A 19,699-nucleotide genomic window follows, 5' to 3' on the forward strand; every position below is an offset into this window, starting at 1 on the left:
GCTTTCTGTTTCTCTTTATAAATGAAAAAAATCTGACCACCGGCGTACAGAGTTTCCTTGTGGACCTCAACAAATGAGCAGAGCCAAGAGTGTCAAGTCCAATTTAGGAAATCGCTTCAATCTTGGTTTGTGTAGATTTATAAGCCACATGTCGCATTAACTAAAAGAGATAGTTTTACTGTTGCTTCATGTGAGTACACACTGTTCTCCCTTCCAACACACAGGTATGAGTTATTTAACTTTTTTTGAAGGCTGGCACTGAAATATTACACAAATGTTTTATTGCATTGATTTTTAAGCTTTTACAGTGCAATGTGTTAATTTCCGAAAGCAAACCAGAGGTGAATTTTTCTTGCTGCCTTTTTTAGAAGCATTTGAGGGGTGATATTTTTTACATGTGAAATACAGGCATGCCTCAGAGATATTCGGGTTTGGTTCCAGACCAAATATTGCAATAAAGCAAATTAAATGAATTTTTTTGGTTTCCCCGCACATATAAAAGTTATGTCTACAATATACTGTGGTCTATTAAATGTGCAGTAGCTTTATGTCTGGAAAAACAAATATATGTACCTTAATTAAAAAATATTTTATTGCGAAAAAATGCTGTTACCTGAGCTTTTAGTGAGTTGTAATCACTGATCACAGATCACCATCACAAATGTCATAGTAATGAAAAAGTTTGAAAGATTTGTGACACAGAGACACAGAGTGGGCAGATGCTGTTGGAAAAATGTTCCTGAGAGGACACGCTCTGGGCAAGTTGCCACGAACCTTCAGTTTGTAAAAGGTGTGATCTCTGCAAAGCACATAAAGAAAAGCGCAGTAAGACGAGGTGCAGCAGTACGTGGAAAATGAGACAGATTGCAGTTGGTTTTTCATTTCAAACCTTGTATGAAGTACAAAAGCCCCTACCAAACCAAGAACCACATTTTAAATTACGTTTAAATTTTAATTTTAAAAGTAAATCGCATTAAATGCATTTTTCCAGCTTTTAGATCCTTCTTCCTAATAGTTAACCTAAATATGTTTCTGAAAGGATCTAGAAAGGTGCAAAGGTGTATAATCTAGTGTGTGTGTTTTTATGGAACTGGGCCTGCGGAGCGTGGTGGGAACAGAAGGGCAGTGGAGGAGGGAGGAAGCGTGCATTCCCTTTCTGCAGGAAAAGACACAATCCCACCCTTTCCCGAAGGGCCTCGACTGCCCGGGCATTATTCTCTGTCATCAGGATAGATTTGACACAAGCCAGTGGGGGTGGTGAGTGAGAGGACTCGCCTCCCAGGCTCATTTCCAGACCTGCCTCTGCTGCTGGAGCTGATGGGCTCCATGAGTGGCACCTGTGTTCTCTGACAGCCTCAGGTCCTCGTCTTTGAAGTGACCCCAGTGTGCCGATGGTAGAAGCAATGATGCTGCGTCTACGAACCGTCAGCCCAGTACCTGCTAGTCAGCAACCACTCTGTAACTTTTAGTTCTCATGATTCCAAAACTAATGCTGCGACCATCAACCGCCCCGCCCAGACTGAAACCTTTGCGGGGCTGGGCAGGAGCGCAAATCAGAAACAGTCTATCCTCCCTTCTCCATCCATCTTTTAACCGTACTCTCCCATGCCTGGGAGACATGCCGTCCTTCCATCAGAAGCGGGGAGGGTAGAACATACATAAAAGAAACACAAAGGGTGAGAATTATAATGGGTAGAAACAGAGAATGAACATAAGTGCAGGCATTTCACTTTTAAATGAGCATGTCGAATTTTATTAAAAACAGTCTTTTATTATAGAGGCAAATGGCATCTATTACCCGTTCGAGGAGATATTCTGGAGTGTTTTCTGCAAGTTCTCCCATGAAATAACTCTATGTCCTAGACAGATGGGTAGGTGGCGGGGGTGGGGGGGGGGGGGAAGGGAGCCGGAGGGAGTATTTCACACACCAAATTAAATACTGGGTTTTAATATCAGATTTTATGTAAGCTTTAAAAAAGAGAGCACGCTCTGCATGGAGCACAGGGTGTTATACGCAAACAATGAATCATGGAACACTACATCAAAAACTAATGATGTAATGTATGGTGATTAACATAACAATAAAAAAGTAAAAAAAAAATAAAATCAATACTGAATGACAAGAGTGGAAGGAACATTCACAGATTTTTGTTTTTTAGCTTTAGCTCTTTCCTTTAGCTCCAGGGCTGGGGGATTTCCTTCAGGACCAGTGTCATCACCGAAATCCTCCTTATTCTGTTCTCGGCTTTCTCATCATTGTTCATGAACCTAACCAGTGTTGAGTCTTTGAAACAGTTTTGGCTTCACAAATATGACACAGAAAGTAAGAGTCTGGCATTTTTATTATACTGAATGTGTGTACACAGCCAAGAGCTGAAGTGACTGTTAGTGACTTTAAAACTGTCCCCTCCCTGAAAGTGTGTGCTGGGAAGTACCATCGCTCATATTTCACAGTCTGAGGAGAACAAAGGTATCGCTATTTTTACAGTAGGGTCTATGACCTTCAGGGTCAGGTCAGAAACATATTTCCCATGCACGCGGATCTTGAGTCCATGTCAACGTCACTGATGAGAGATCAAGCAAAACCAAAAAATTAATTTTAATTTTAATTTCTAATTGCAATATAGTTGACATATTGAAGAGCATTTGAGGGACATGGATTTACATGGTTGATTGGGTTACTTGGGCCAAACTCTGATATTAAATTAAATATGACTGGTTAACTTTCTACCGGAAACATGGCCATATTTTCTTTGGGGCCAATACCCCTATGAGCTATAAAATAACTCCTCATTCTTGCAGGTTGACTTCCAAACTTAGACGGCTCTAAGCAGTCTGTAACTTTATCATTTGTAAGAGGTATAGGCTGATACATCGGGACAATTCCCTAAAATGATCAGATTAGAGTCAAGCAGGCTCATGAGCATACTCAGGCATGACATCAAAGAAATCAAACGATTATCACTTTGTTGTTTTTAAATGAGCTAAAGTGTTTCTTTATGACCTCCTACCCTGGTGGCCAAGACAATTTCTAAAGATTCTAATTGTTCACTTGGCTCCTTCAGAGCAACAGGTATCTTTGTGGGTGTGGAAGTGGCCGTGACCTCCCCATGGAGGGGAGGAATCCCTTACCTTTGAACGAATGACATCCACCACATCTGAGCAGAAACCGCAGCAAGATTCTGCCAAGTACCTTTGCTTCTCAGCCATGAGGCAGAAATGGGGCCATGCAGTAGCCTCAGTCCTGTGTGAATAAATACTGGGGGCACAGAGAGTGGAGCCCCGACTGGCCTAGGACCAGAGCGACAACCAAACCCTTAATTGTTCCTCACTGAAACTCAGGGATTATTTGCTTTGACAAAATAATCTAGTACATACTAAGTAACAAACTCTGGGGTACCTACTATTTACTGATTTGTCTTCTGCATGACACAGCATTGGATTTCCATTAAGACCTGGCCAGGAAGTGTGCAGGAGACGCTGAAGTCACATGCAGTTGGTCGCCGCTGGGCAGTGGTTCAACCACATGTCCAGCCCTAACTCCATCACTTTAAGAAAAAAATAGATATTTTGCCTCATGGATTCAAGAGACAGTGGCTGCTTTAGGGGGGACTAATATCAGTTTTTCAGAATAATAACATAGCAATAGCTGGAATGTGCCTTAACAAATTTGGGAAAACAGAAAATGGAAAAATGACATAAAATGAAAGCAAACACAATTCCCTCACCCAAAAGTTAATGTTAATATTTAAGAATATTTCCTACCAGTCTTTGTCCATTTTTAGACAGTGATTTTATGCAGTGATTGAGTATGCATACACGCATGCTTTAATGTGATACTATTTTAACTTTACATTTTGTTCAAGGAATTTTCATGTTTTATTAATACTTAAGTTGCTGATACATTTTTCTGAAGAGTTATATTGATATATATGATATATTTTTCTAAATAGTCTACCAAGGTTATATATAGTAATAATACAGCTGAATAACCTGGTGGGTTTCAGGTGAATTCGTAGTGGTCTTTGGTAGGTGGTCTTAGATCTTCATCATATTGTTTTCAAGCATGGCTCTGTTTAGAAACATCTATAGGATTTTTAGGAATCTCTTTTACCTGATTTTGTTTACCTCCAGGTGCTGGATTAAGTGATGGGCAGTGGCATTCAGTGTCCTTATCATTGAAAGGAAATCATCTGAGTGTGATGGTGGATGGTGAGGCAGCCTCTGTGGCTCATTCCCTGCGTGGGCAGATTGATTCAGGGGACATCTATTATTTGGGCGGTAAGTGAAAGGAACTGGCTTTGTTGGCAATCAAACCATCCTTGTCTTTCCAGCTCCTGTCTTCTAAGACAACTGACAATTTTAAATGAAGATTAATACTGAAGAATGATCTTTCTCTTTCAGTTATAGTCAATGAGAGTGTTGAGCAAAGACAATACATTTTTTTAGAGATTTATTTATTTATTTTAGAGAGAAAGAGAGAGCACGAGTGGGAGGGACAGAGGGAGAGGGAGAGAGAATCCCAAGCAGACTCCCCATTGAGTGCGGAGCTCAGCAGGGGGCTTGATCATGACCTGAGCCGAAACCAAGAGTAGGTTGCTTAACCTACTGTGCCACCCAGGCGCCCGGACAAAGGCAATAAATTGTGGCCTAAAATGCAGGTCTACGGGTGGACTTGTTTAGATGTGCATTTGCTATGATTGGTTTTAAATTTAGCACTTGTTTTCACTGCAGTCACCTGGGAAGCTTCCACAATGCTAGTGCCTGGCTCCATCCCCAGAGATCCTGATTTCTCTGATTCTGAAGCCCGGGGAACATGCTCTCCAGGTGACTCTATATGGAGGCAACTTTGAGGATCCTTGTTCTCGGTTTCTTACCTTTCGTACTTTGCTGTAGAGTATTTTACTAAGGCCAAATGACTCTTAGAACCTTTTCTTCAGGTGTTTATGTGACAACTTTCTTGCTGCACGTGGGTGGTCTTCTTTCTGTTAGCCACTCTGCTCCCCGAGGAGCCCAGGTCCTCAAGTGTGGCCTGGGACCCAGCAGTGACAGCATCACCTGCAAGCTCGTCACAGATGCAGACGTAGCCCCCCTGACTTCCTGAATCAGAATGTGCATTTCCCCCAGATCCCCAGCTGGTCTGTTGCCCTAAAGTTTAGGAAGCATTCTGTTGCCCACTGTCTGTACAGAAGGGCACCCTTATATACCACAGAGAAAGAAATGAATTTAATGGCTACTGATGTTCACCCCCTACTTTGTGATGAACTTTACTAAGACAACACCAGGCCATCTCTCCGGACTATAGGAGATGAAGTGTTTGCCTGTTCAGTAGATGTTGGACTGAGTCTGTCCAGGATCCGTTCAGCCAGGGAGGCGGAGCCACTGAGGGTAATGAATCTCCATTCCTGAGGCATTCAAGTGAAAAATCCTGAGCCACCAGAAGCTTAGGCCTGTCAATTGTAAGACTTATTTCTAATCTTGGCTTGAAGCCGTCCTTGATATTATTCCTGTTTTGCATTTTATAGTTGTTTCTTTCCAAAATAAGTTTGGAATCATGGTGGAGATAACTTGATAACCCCACAAGAAAGTATAAAATCCTCCCTAAGAATTGACAATAAGCACACAAACCATGCATCAGGGTGTTTAATCTTTCAAGCCCCCTAAAGCAAGCATCACTGTGAACATGGAGTAGTGCCAGGAGCATTAAAAGATTGGATTGCTTGCTTTCTTTGCCTGCTAAATATGGTGCATTTCTGACCCAGATAGTGTTTTAAACCTTTATGCTTATGATGGATTTTATAGCTCTGCAGAGGAGCAGATTCCTTCAACACTAAATAAAGAATTTATCCAGGAGCTATAACTTTAAAGGTAAAAGATTTTGAAGCATTAAAAGGGATAGGAAGAAAAATCCTTGCTGTATTGTTTAATGATGAAAAATGGAATACTTGTTATTTTGTTTTAAAAAGTAAAGAAAAATACTTTCCAAAACCACAGAATCTTCTCTCATATTTGAGCATTCTGCATGTTCCAAATGTACAATGCACAGCTACGTGAGAATAGGTACTTTCCATAAATATTTACATGTTGATATGATATGAATCAGTTGTTACTATGTAATATATGTATATATTTTAAAATGCTATTCATGTTTCTTGAAAGAATATTTATGGGCCAACCCCCTAGTGTACACAATTAAATACTGCAATGCTTTTAAAGCTTCCCTTGCTCCTCTAGATTCTTATTCCCCCAGTTAAGTATTACCCTGCCCCCCCTTTTTACTAATCTTTGTTTGCCTTTTTATTTTTCAATTCAGATATAATCAACATGTAACATCATGTCAGTTTCAGATGTACAGCATAATGACTCAATGTTTGTATATATTGGGAAATGATCCCACAATAACTCTAATATCTATCACCATACATAGTTACAATGTTTTCTTGTGATGGAAACTTTTAAGATCTACTCTCTTAGCAACTTTTAAACATACAGTAAGGTATTATTAACTATAGTCACCATGTGTACATTACATCCCCATGACTTATTTATTTTACAACTGGAAGTTTGTAATTTTTAATGTATTGCTTTTCTTTATAACCTATTATCCATGTAGGTAAATTTAAACAATAGTGTTTTGTGTTCCCTTGCTTTTAACTTTACAAATAGGGCACTAATGCATTCCTCTGTGTTCTTTTTATTATTATTGCTATCATTGTAGTTCTATATTAGTTTTTGAGATCCAAACCTGTGAAAATATGGGTAAAGTTAATTAATTTTTACTGCCCTGTGGTTTTTGATGTATATTATACCATGTTTTACTTATTAAATCCACCCTCCCATTTTACTGTTGAGCGACAATTTGATTGTGCCCCATTTTTTTGCTATTATAAAAAATGTGATAAATATTCTACAGCTGCCAAGAATCATCTTGCCAGTGATTTTAAAATTTTCCTTATGTACAAACTATCAAGCTTTCCTAATATGCATAGTCAACTTAATGAAACAAACTTTTGGTTGTTTCCAGCTTTTGGTCTACAGAAGGACCCTAGAGATTTGGAGGCAATGTGTTGAAAAAAAAATAGACTTTTCTTATGTATTTTCATAAAATTGTGTTGATGTGCAGAAAAACTGTCTCATTAGTATAGTTTCCAATAACAAATAGTGTTTCTAAGATGAGCAGAATTACAAAGTTTAAACATCCCATGAGAGAGTATAATGACTTTTTTTCTTTACCACTTAGTGCTATTTTTTGGTTGTAATTATAATTTGGCACTGAGTGGCAAAAATAGTATAAGATCTTGCAATCACAGCACATTATCTGTAACTAACGTATAAATTCAGAATGACCTCTACTCAACTCAGCTGTAAATACCCAGTTGATTCCTACAGAAAAATTCCAGGCACTGATTCAAACTAACTTAGTCAACTATACATTTTATACCAACATAACAGCATGTTTTCCTCCTAGAGGAAGAATATATACTATTTAAACAACTCAACTAATGCCCTCACCAGGCTGCAACAAACACACAAAACCAAAACACACCAACTTACTGATGTTAAATAAAAAGATGAGTATTATTTGTTGTGAAGGAAAAGCAGGAGAGGCAGGTCTAGGACCAGTGAATATGGAGTCCTGATTCTCAATAGATGTACTATATCCTCAAGTTTTATGCACAGGTAATGACTCCCTTGTTCAGAGCCCCTTGTCTCTATGGTCCGTTGGACTTCCCAGCTCTGTTCTGGGGAAAGGGGGGCAGGTCAGTTTCCAGTTGAGTGGAAACTTTGAGACCCAAAGACGTCAATGTCAGAGTTATTTTATCCAATCCCAAGAGTGGTGTATGACAGTGTCTCTTTAATTATCTTCTTAATTAATGTCCACCAGAACCACAATATGCATCTTGTTAACAATGAAATTCATTTTATCCAATTCGTGCTCTGTAGAAATATTTGGTATTCTCGGAAATCAATACCCCATGTTCTGAGACACTCCCTAACCGGTTCTCCTTCCTCTTTCTGTTTCTCCTGATGGAGGTTCAATTGCAAGTTCCCACTCACAATGTGGTCGGTCACACTTTGCTGCAGTGCTTTCCCATAAAGGCGGACTAGTACATCTTCCTATTACAGTTAGGATGGCCATATAATTTGTTGTCCAAACCAGGACGCTTTAGCTAATGAAGATGATCTCAATAATGATGACAGGACAGCAAGCATAGAGCAGGGCTCTGTGGCTTTCTTTCCATGACGGGGGGTCCTCTCGCAGATTAGCGGCCCTTTTTATATGTCCCGTCAGCACTATGTGATGCAGGTTTCCCTTTTTCCTTTTCTATTTCTTCTCAGTGAGAGCTTTGTTTGTAAATCGTTCTTCCAACAACAGTTTCACTCTACTGTATCATTCAGAGTTTTGGTGCCTGCCAGGGAGGGTAGTGGAAAGATGCCCTTTTTTCGATTCCTTTTGTGGAATCTTTGTACTATTCAATAGCACACTTGCACTGCAGAGTTGGGGAATATTAAATTATGTTCCGAATCTCTCAAGTGTCCTTGCGTGCATGACACATTAGCAGACCAGGGAGCCAATGACGGCTGTAATGAGGTCTCACCTCATGACCCATTCTGGTGTCGTGACATAAAGTGACAATTTCTCCAACATCCTCAGAGGTAGTTAAATTTCTGACTCCTTCCGTAGTGATGGACATGTTCCATTAACTCAGCAATAAATATCCCCTGTCCACTTTCACTGTCCATCCTGAATCAGGTCATCGAGGAATGACCCTCTGCTATTTTACCGTCAGGGCTTCAGGCAATCTTCTGCATGGATGAAAGGATGACTCATGGTCTAGGCACGTCTTGGGCCGTGGCACCCCTTGCTTCTTGACCTCTATCTCATAACTGGAACAATGAATTACTTGACGGTTTGACCTTTCCTTCTTAAAGTTCCACTTTGAGAAAGATTTCCTTGTGACCACTGGATTCAGTTGAGGTTTGTTCTTTACAGGAATACTTAGGTACTGCATTTATTTTTTAAAAAATTATTTATTTATTTAAAAAATTTTTTTTAGAGAAAGAGAGCACGTGTGAGCAGGGATGGGTGGGGAGTGACAGAGGGAGAGAGACAATTTTAAGCAGACTCCATGCCCAGTATGGAGCCCGACATGGGGCTCGATCTCACGACTCTGAGTTCATGACCTGAGTGGAAATCAAGAGTTGGATGCCAACTGCCTGAGCTACCCAGGTGCCCCAGATACTGTATTGTATTTTAGATGAGTTTGAAGTTTGTGATCTGGAGAAAAGAGAGGTTTATTGATTTAATGTTTCTGATCCTTTATCCTAATGTTCTCAGTTCCTAAGCACTGTGAGTACAAGTCACCTATAAATAAGATACAAAGATATACCAGGTGTCATCCAAATATATCCAACCTTTCAGAAATTCTTTTACAAACTGAAATGTGCATATTTTCACATAAAACAAGGAAAAAGTAAAGGGAAACTGGAGAGTTAGGCAGTTCTTTATGACATAACATTACATTTGAAGTGTCAAAGTCTCTATGAGGCTAATTTATGGGTTTCCACTGTGCTCAACAGTGGGTTTAACCTGATGCAGGCCTTGGCTGGTTTTGGTTTATATTTGTCAGGAATACAAAGCATCAAAGCCTCAGTCACTGAGAGCAGAAGAAAGATAGACTACATGCATTTTGTGGAAATTCTTAGGCAGCAAGCTAGCAGCTGTTGGGCGAGAACAAGAGGAGGCTCTGTCTTCAGTCCCCACCCTTCGAAGGTGCACCAGTGAGCCTCACAACAAAAGTTCAAAGAGAGGGGAATGAAAAACATATAAGTATAATGAGTAAAATCTTTATGAAATTACTGATTCCAGGGGCTCCTGTGTGGCTTAGTTAAGCATCTGTCTCTTGATTTCAGCTCAGGTCATGATCTCAGTGTCCTGGGATCAAGCCCTGCGTCGGGCTCCGTGCTTGAGTTTCTCTCCCTCTGCCCCTCCTCCCCTCATGCTGTCACTGTCTCTCTCTCTCTTTCTCTCACATAAATAAATGAATCTTTTTTTAAAAAAGAAAGAAATTACTGATTTCATTTCATTTAAAAAAATTAGAGCCTTATCAAATAACCTCAAACCCCAGGCTGTAAATATTAACAAAAACTTCCTTAATATTTAAATGATTGGAAAATGATTTTTAATGATTTTTTTTAAAAGATGAATAGTTATGACTTTGTATCTAACAAGTTAGAAGAAGACATTTTCCTGGAAATTATGTCAATGAGACATAATTGTATAAGGCAAAGAATAAATAAAATAGATAAGTTTCCCAGGAAGCATAAAATTTACTTCACAATTTCTTGGAATCAAATATTAATTATTAAAAAATGCTGTGCATTTTCATGTTTGCATGTGAAAATAAAGTATTCAATTAAGTGAATGCTTTGTGATTTTACCCCACATTGCTGCAGGTAGGTTCCCCAGGCAGCTGGCTCTCTGCTTGGGAGATTTGTGTACCGTGGCTCAGTGAGGTTAGTTCTCATAAAAAAACCCCGGGGTGGTGAGAGAGCAGCTAGGATGAACAGAGACAAGGTGAGGTGTGATGCAGTTACAACAGAAGCCTCAGAAGATCCCACGCAGGCTCTGAAGGAGCTTTGCCCCTCAGGGAGTCCCAGTTGAGGATGTGGGTCACTGACCACTCCATTGCATCCGTGGGCACCAGTCATACCACTCTGCGAGACTCAGCTCCCCACAGCCAGGGCAGTTCCTGGGGAGAACCTCAGCCTCAGGCCCAAAAATGAGGGGCATGTGTGTAATGGAGACTAGGCTGTGTCTATAGATTTCCTCCAATTATGGCCTTTTACCAAAGCATTTACAGTGACAGTGTTCTCTTTCTGGAGCGTTTACTTTCCTCCTGTACAGGGGGAATCTTGCCGTGCTCAAATCAAAGAACCTGTGATTGCTTCAGAGGGCAACTCAAGGGAGGGTGGGAGAGCACACTCCACCCTGCTGGCCCCACACGTGGGGAAGGAGGTGGTTCTGAACCCAATCGGTTTTGACTTTGATTTCAAAGCTGTGTCCTTGCTCATCATTGTTACAATAGGATTGTCTTCTTGGGAAACCCAGGGGAATAAAATAAAACCACTGTCCAGGAATTGTGGTTTTAATGGTAAAAGATAACCTGAGGCGTATTAAAATTTTTAAGGGTATATTTGAGCAAACATTGATTCAAATCACACAACACCGAAGTAGAAGTGGTTAGGGGTGCTCCGTGGACAGGAGCCAGGGGAAGGACTTATATAGAGAAGGTGTGGAAACAAAGAGAGGAAATTATTGATTAGCTATAGCTTAAAGCCTGGTTGGCTGCTGAGGTTGGCTGTCCTTAGGTTCCGATTTCAGAACCTTGAGGCATTTACAGGCTCAGATTCTGGTTTGCTCTCCTAGGCCATTAAAGCTTTTGGTGAGTCACCTCAGTCTGATGGCTTCTTTCCTTAATTAATTTAACAGTAATTTACAGCAAGCCAATTAGTGAATGCAGCAGAACTTGTAAAAATTTAACTCTTATTATTGAGAACAATCAAAGCCCATTTCTTTTTGCATGGAATAGTCCATATGCTAATTTTCCTCCATTATTTTCAGTGCCATATCATTGAGATACTTGTTAATTTTGTGTGCGTGTTAATGTTAAAAGGTATTTGACTAAAATGCCTCATTCAGAAACAACTGGAAATGTAAGTATAAATTCTTCTTAGATGTCTTTGACCATTTTTAATCAAACATTGTTCTAACTATGCTCGTGCATGCACACACACGCAGACAGAGTAGAAATTTCACATACATAATTATTTCTCAAGCATTTTAAATTTCGCAAGTCCTATTAGGCCTGTGATTTTTTTTTTCTGATTCTGTTGTCCCATAGCCTTTAGTTCATATAGTTTAATATCATGCTAAAAGGAGTGATTTATTCTGGGCGCTTTCAAAAGAGAAATCAAATTCTGCTTAAATTAAATGGGCCTTGACTCTACTGATAGGATTTTACATCCTCCCTTTGGCTCATCTGTCCATAAGCCTGGCTCTAGTTGTTATTTCTGTGCTTTACCAAAACCAGTAACGTCTGTTCTCAGCCGTCCACCGCCGCCCCGCCCCCCATGAGGAGCATGAGCCTTGCAACGCGTGTAGGAAGCCTAATAATCCTCAGGCGTCTGCAAACAGCAGGAGGCAGCAAACTTGCATGTACAAAATCTGTGCACTATTTTGGTCCCGACTGTTGACTTTCTCCTTTGTGTGTCTCCATGTTCATTCAGGCTGTCCCAACAGCAGCTCTGGCCCTGGATGTGGAGGTCCCCTGGCCGGGTTTCAGGGCTGCCTGAGGCTCATCTCCATTGGCGACAAGGCGGTGGACCCCATCACAGTACAGCAGGGGGCGCTGGGGAGTTTCCGTGACCTCCAGATAGACACCTGCAGCCTCACGGACAGGTAAAGCCATCCCATGTCATTTTAGCATTCTTGATTTCAATGTTTTGATAGTAGGTTAAAAACAAATGAACCGCTGAGAGAGAGCACCTCCTTCTAGCCCCTTCTTTCTTCAAGATATCCAATCCATATGGAAAAGTTATAATTAATTGAAAACAAGAAAATGACAATCTTTAATTTTAAACAATTGCTCCTTTCAAATGATATTTTCTTAGAAGACTCACTGTCATGAATTTTCCTTGTGTATGTCCCCAAGCTACTTAGTTTTTACAGGATCCTATTCGTGGTGCTATAATTATTGATGGGTGTAAATACTATGAGTATAAATACTTTTAAAAACTCTTCTACTGCACAAAACAGATTAGAATGTTCTAAAGAGATGAGGAATCATCTCGAGGACCAGTAAGTTAAAAGATACATGTGGTCATCGGGATGCACCCCATGCTCCCTTATCTACGTGGAAAATGAAAAGTAACTCTTCCTCCTGGAAAGGTTGAGCCTTTGGGGATTTCTAGTCATGTAAACACAACAAAGAATGGAAGGAACCCAGTTACCATATACTGAGCACTGTACCAGTTCAGTGAAGGAGGTAATGGGTGAACAAAAGACACAGACTTCCAGTTATGAACTAAGTAAGTCGTGGGGATGTAATTCACAGCCTAACGACTTTAGTTAATACTGTTCTGCATATCTGAAAGTTGCTAAGAGAGTAGATCTTGAAAGTCCTCATCACAAGAAAAAAAAAATTTTTGTGACTATGTGTGGTGCTGGATGTTAGCTAGACTTACTGTGGTGATCATATCACAATATATACAGCTATGGGATCATTCTCTTGTACACCTGAAACTAATATAATGTTATAAGTCAATTATACCTCTGTAAAAAAAGAGAGAAGCTTTGAAACACTAGCATGTTAAAATCCTTAAGCATTGCAACTTTATTCAAATTGACTTGTTTGTCATGCTATCTGACTTTCAGTTTTTCTGGCTAAAAGGGATGGCTTAGCTTTAACACATTAAATTTCTTTCTGTGCCTGCTATGTTTGACCTTCCTGAAGTAGGACTGCCTTATATTCCTGTTGAATAAACGAACACACTCCAGACACCCCCCCCAAGTCCGTGTGTGGCCACCCTCTTCAGAGTTCATGCTTTGCAAAGTGCTTTGTGCAGTAAATCTATTCCCAGTTTAACACTAACTGGAATTCCATGTTGTGTCCAATAAACTACAAGTTGCATTGCAATTTGGCAGTGTGTTAGAAAACCATAAATTCCAGTACTTAAAATATTAACTCATAAGAGCTTGGGATTTCTTTAATGCAGATGTTCATGTGTATAGTTTACATTCTATTCATTTGCAGGGGAGAAAAGAGATTCAAAGAATTAGGCAAAAACTCTGAATCCTAATTTTCAGATTTTGAAATGTATGCTGGCATAGAAACTGGCTTCATCTGTAAGTTATAACTTCAGCCAGCTCTGAAATCCTGAATCTTGGTATTGGGAGGGGGTTCAAAAATATTTGCTTGGAGGTAGGGTATAGCCCTCACGCATGGGAATGGCCATCAGTGGCTCAGGAGAGTCAGGGGTCAGGGGCCAGGGGTCAGGGGCCAGGTTGTCAATTCAGTGGTGAAGCTCACAGGAAGTTACTTAAGTGCCCAGGGAATTTCCTCACAAAATATGATGTAATCACAATATTTCTCTTACATAAGAAATGCATGTTGCCCCTTTGTGCATAAAGGTCTTTTAGCCAAAAACAAAACAAAACAAAACAAAATGAAAAACCAACAACAAAGTATGCCTATGTGTGGGGGTATATATATATGATATATTTATATATATATCACCAAAATAGAAAAGTTTTCCATATCACACCTAAAAATGATTTTTAGAAATATGTACCAACAATGGATGGAGACCTCTGGGATCCAGGGTATTAAGTTACCTTCTCCACTCAAAGCAGAAATTGAGGTTCATGGCAATGCTGTAAGTGGGTATGAAAAGAGCTATTGGCACTTTGGCTGATATAGTCAATAATTGGAATTTTTTTATAGTTTTTATGGCTTAACATCTGAAAACATGTCCTTATTCTCCACTACTAGAAATGTTCATTCTTCCTTAGTGCTTCAGGCCATACCTACCACCTCCATGTTCAATGCACCACGAAATAGATTCAGGTAAAAAATACGACAAAGCAGCCATCCATGGCCAGGCTCTTGCTGGGTGCTCTGTGCTGAGCCCAGCCATCTACCAGCCTGTCCAGAGCAAGTCATGGTGTGCTCAGGTGAAGCTGAGATTTATTATTAAAATGCAGGTGATTTTGTAACTCTTATCCATCAGGCATAGGAGTTAATAATTCATGATGCATAATAACATTCCTGGCCCAACGGCACAGCAGGTTATGAAAAGATGTTTGAAATCTGCTGGGGATATAGGAGACCTTCCTGAGCCACACAAAGACTCATGTACATGGTGCTCTGTCCTCCCGAGGCTCCCATGACATGGGGACAGTGGTGGGTTCTTGGGGACAAGGCTTCAAGGACGAGGTTCCTGTGAGGAGGGACCGTGTCTTACACCAGTTGTGTTTTGGACATTAGGATTTCATGTCATATAACTCAGGTTACACGGTCCTTTCCAGGTTTCTTTTAAGATCACAGGAATGCCATCTTGAACACCTCTAGGCATGGACTATACCGATGGGGCCACTTTTCCCACTTCCGTGGACTTTGGCCAGCGTTAATCTTCTAGATGCTAAAGGCAACATCATGCACTATACGTGTTGGTTTTTAGAGATTAGTAGACCAAAGCGAAGTGGAAGTTGTGGGGGGTTGTGGAGACATGTGGGAGGGGTACCTAATTTGTGCTGGGATGAGGCAGGCTGTCAGAGAGGAGGGAGAGACACCTACACTGGGGTGGAAGGTGGATCCGTCAGTCAAGTGAGAGAGACTGGACATCCAGTGAAGGTACAGCCATGTGCCCAAGCCAAAGTGCAGCCATGAGTCTGCCTGTTTGAGCATGACTACTGTAGAAATTGGGAGTCTGAGGGCAAGGAGCAGGGGCTGGCGAGAAATGGGGCTGCCTGGCTGGGCAGGGGCTACACCACAGAGGCCTGGCGGCCAACTCAAAATCTGGACATTGATCTAAGGTTCCCTGGGAAATCACTGAGGGCTTTGTGCTAGGAAGCCACTTGCACAGTTAAGCAATACTGCCCACAGGGGAAGATGATTTGGGTGTGGACCGCAGAGAGAGAGTGTGTGACCGGGAGGCCAGATAAGGGGCTGCCTACCCATGTGAGAAAGGATGATTGACTGAGGTAGGGAAGAGAAAAACATAGATGATGTACACGGTGTTTGGTGGATAGAATCACAAGCTGAAGAGCTGTGTGGCTGTGGAGGGGTGGAGAGGGACCTGTCAGGATGACCCTCAGGTTCTGGCTTGGACAGCTGGATGAAGGGTGGTATCACCACTCAGTGGAATAGTGATGGAGGAGAAGCACGATTTTGGGAGGCACAGAGTCAAGAGGTTTAGTTATTAAATCTTAAGATATTTTGAGAATCATAGAAGTACAAAATCCTAAAGTTGAGAAGAATCTTAAAGGTGACATCTATTGAAGTCTCCATCTCAAAGCAGGGATCTCTTTCTCACTGTAGAGAAGAGGATCCTGCTTCTGTTCCATCTTTCAGGAACGAGACCCTTGCCCATTCACCAAATGCATCACCAGTGTCCTCTGTCCCACCCAGATTTCCACCATGAATCTTCATCTTTCCTGCTCTAAGTCTAGGCACGCTTTACCCCCATATTCTGACAAGTACCCAGTGAATTTCCTGAATTGGCTCGCCTCTAGGCTAAAGTCTGTTCTCTTTGCAATTTTTTAGAGGCCAGGGTGTTAAGCACTATTTCAATCCTGATTGGCCTCCTCTGCATCAACTCTGGCCAGCATCTGCCCTAAATCTGGAAGGGACCTGGTCCATGCACGGTGTGTAGGGTTCATAACCTCCCTTCCCAAAGAAACTGGTACAGACTAAGCTCACCTCATCTGCTTGTAAGCATAGCCAGCATGCTGGACTTGTGGTTCCCACCAACCCCAGGTCTTTGGCAGTGGAGCAGTGTTCAAGTCAGGTTAAGATATACGCTGGTGTGGGAGTGTGCTGCCGTTTTAGTTTTCTTACTACAGCTGGTACCTCTCTCTGGTCTTCCTTGTGCATGCTGAGTCCTGCCAGGAAAGCAGGAGGTTTGGGGTAAGAAAGCCAACCTCAGGTGTGTAGTCAAGGAAACTGTCCTAAATAGGCCAAGGACATGGGACAACAGTCACTAAGGGAAGGGCCTGGATGCAGACTGACGTGCCCTCTAATCCTTGGAGGTGAAGAGACATCCTTCTATTTTCCCAAGAAGCGCACCTTCTAGTTCTTGGCACAGAATCAGGTGTCTTCCACTCAAATGTCAGAAGACCTAGCAGGAGAGTGTTTATGTGTGTCCTTTGAAAGAAATTGGGCTCATTTCCAGCATCTTACTCCCAAACAGCAAAGGAGTGCTAACTGTGTATAGAGTAGAAGTAACCCAAAGTTACCCATTCCTTTGACTCCTTGAGAGAAATAGGCATTGAGCTCCAGAGGATAATAAGTAATTACATAGCTCCTGTAATTGCATGAGGCTTTTGAGGGACTATATTTAGAACTTTAACTATATAGCAAGAGAGGCAGTGTGGCTTGTGGGGACCCAGGTAATCTTCCTTTAAATTCATGTGGGTCTTCTTTTCTACATCATTGACAAAGCTGTGATGAATAACATTCCTTTGTAAGGATATAACAAATTTGTTTTATCCATTCCTCACTTGATGGACATTTAGGTTATTTCTACTTTTTGACTCTTATGAATAATGCTGATATGAATATTAATGTACAGGTTTTTGTGCGGACTTGTGTTTTCAGTTCTCTTGGGCATATACCTAGGAGCGAAATTGCAGGGTCAGTGGTGACTCTGTGTTTCACTGTCTGAAGAATTTCCAGATTGATTTCCAAAGTACCATTTTACATTCTCAAACAGTGATGTAGAAGGGCCCAAATCCTCCTCATCCCTGCCAACAGCTGTTATCATCTTTTGATTATAGCCACCCTAGTGGGTGTGAAGTGGCATCTTGTTGTGGGCTTGATTTTCACTTTCCTAATGACTAATGATGTCTGGCATGTTTTCATATGTGTGTTTTCCATCTTGTTATCTTCTTTTGGAAGGCATCTGTTCAGATCTTTTGAGTCTTTTGACCTAGTTTTTAATTGGTTGTTCATTGCCCTTATTGTTAATTTTAAGAGTTTTACCTATATTTTAGATATTCATCCTGTGTCAAATATATGTTTTGCAAAGACTATCTCCTAGTCTGTGGTTTCTTTCTCATTCCCTTAAGTTTTAAATTTTTTTTTTTTTATTTATTTATTTGAGAGAGAGAGAGAATGAGAGACAGAGCACGAGAGGGAAGAGGGTCAGAGGGAGAAGCAGACCCCCCCGCTGAGCAGGGAGCCCGATGCGGGACTCGATCCCGGGACTCCAGGATCATGACCTGAGCCGAAGGCAGTCGCTTAACCAACTGAGCCACCCAGGCGCCAAGTTTTAAATTTTAATGAAGTCCAAATCATCTATTTTTTCTTTCCTAGACCATATCTGAAAAGTCATCACCACACCCAAGGTCAGCTAGATTTTCTCCTGCATTATCTTCTGGGAGTTTAACAGTTTGGTATTTTACATTTAGGTCTATGATCTAACGAGTTAACTTCTTAAATTTTTTAAAATTTTAATTGAAATACAGTTGATGTATTATATTAGTTTTGTTTGTTTGTTTTTTATTATGTTATGTTAATCACCATACATTACATCATTAGTTTTTGATGTAGTGTTCCATGATTCATTGTTTGTGTATAACACCCAGTGCTCCATGAAGAACGTGCCCTCTTTAATACCCATCACCAGGCTAACCCATTCCCCCACCCCCCTCCCCTCCAGAACCCTCAGTTTGTTTTTCAGAGTCCATCGTCTCTCATGGTTCATCTCCCCCTTCAATTTCCCCCCCCTTCATTTTTCCCTTCCTGCTATCTTCTTCTTCTTCTTTTTTTTTTTTTTTAACATAGAATGTATTATTTGTTTCAGAGGTACAGGTCTGTGATTCAGCAGTCTTGTATTATATTAGTTTTAGGTGTACAACGTGATTGAGCCATTACATGCATTATGAAACACTCACCCTGAAAAGTGTAGTTACCATGTGTCACCATACAAAGTTATTACAATATTATTGACTATATTGTTTATGCTGTATTTTCCATCCCTGTCATTTATTTTATAACTGGAAGTTTGTATCTCTTAAGCTCCTTCACATATTTTGCCCTTCTCCCCTCCCCCATCATCTGTCAACAACTAGTTTGCTCTCATATTTATGAGTCTGTATCTTTTTTTCATTGTCTTTTGTTTGCTCATTTGTTTGTTTAGTTTTTTTTTTTAGATTAGAAATACAAGTGAAATAATATGGTATTTGTCTTTCTCCATCTGACTTATTTCACTTAGCATAATACCTTCTAGGTCCTTCCATGTTGTATCAAATAGCAAGATTTCATTTTTTTGTGGCTGAGTAATATACCATTGTGTATATATATGTCACATCTTCCTTATCCATTCATCTATTGATGAATACTTAGGTTGCTTCCATGTATTGACTATTGTAAATAATGCTTGCAATAAACATAGGGGTGCATATATCCTTTTGAATTCATGTTTTTGTTTTCCTTGGATAAATACCCAGAAGTGAAATTACTGGATCATACGTTATTTCTATTTTTACTTTTTGGGGAGCTTCCATACTGTTTCCATAGTTGATACACCAATTTACATTCCCACCAACATTGCACAAGGGTTCCCTTTTCACCACATTCTTCCTAACACTTGTTACTTCTTGTCTTTTTGATTCTAGCCATTCTGAGTAGAGTGAGATAATATCTCATTGTAGTTTTGATCTGCATTTCCCTGATGCTGAGTGATGAGCATCTTTTCATGTGTCTGTTGGCCATCTGGATGTCTTCTTGGGCAAACGTCTATTCAGATTCAGTGCTCATTTTTTAATTTATTTGTTTTCGTGATGTTGAATTGTATCAATTCTTTATATATTTTGGTTAGTAAGCTCTTATCAGATATATCATTGGCAAATATCCTCTCCCATTCAAAAGGTTGCCTTTTTGTTTTGTTGATGGTTTCCTTCACTGTGAAAAAG

General features: G+C 40.5%; 1 protein-coding gene across 1 annotated transcript in view; it reads left to right on the forward strand.

Moving 5' to 3' along the window:
* Positions 1–19,699, forward strand: part of LOC110584359 (contactin-associated protein-like 3) — a 141,030-nt gene that overhangs the window by 64,444 nt on the left and 56,887 nt on the right. The window contains exons 7-8 of the mRNA XM_021694387.1: positions 4,135–4,281; positions 12,292–12,463. Of these exons, the coding sequence (XP_021550062.1) occupies positions 4,135–4,281; positions 12,292–12,463 (319 nt within the window). The remainder of the gene's footprint in view (positions 1–4,134; positions 4,282–12,291; positions 12,464–19,699) is intronic.

The sequence above is a fragment of the Neomonachus schauinslandi genome, chromosome 13, assembly GCF_002201575.2.
Source record: "Neomonachus schauinslandi chromosome 13, ASM220157v2, whole genome shotgun sequence".
NCBI classification, from domain to species: Eukaryota; Metazoa; Chordata; class Mammalia; order Carnivora; family Phocidae; genus Neomonachus; species Neomonachus schauinslandi.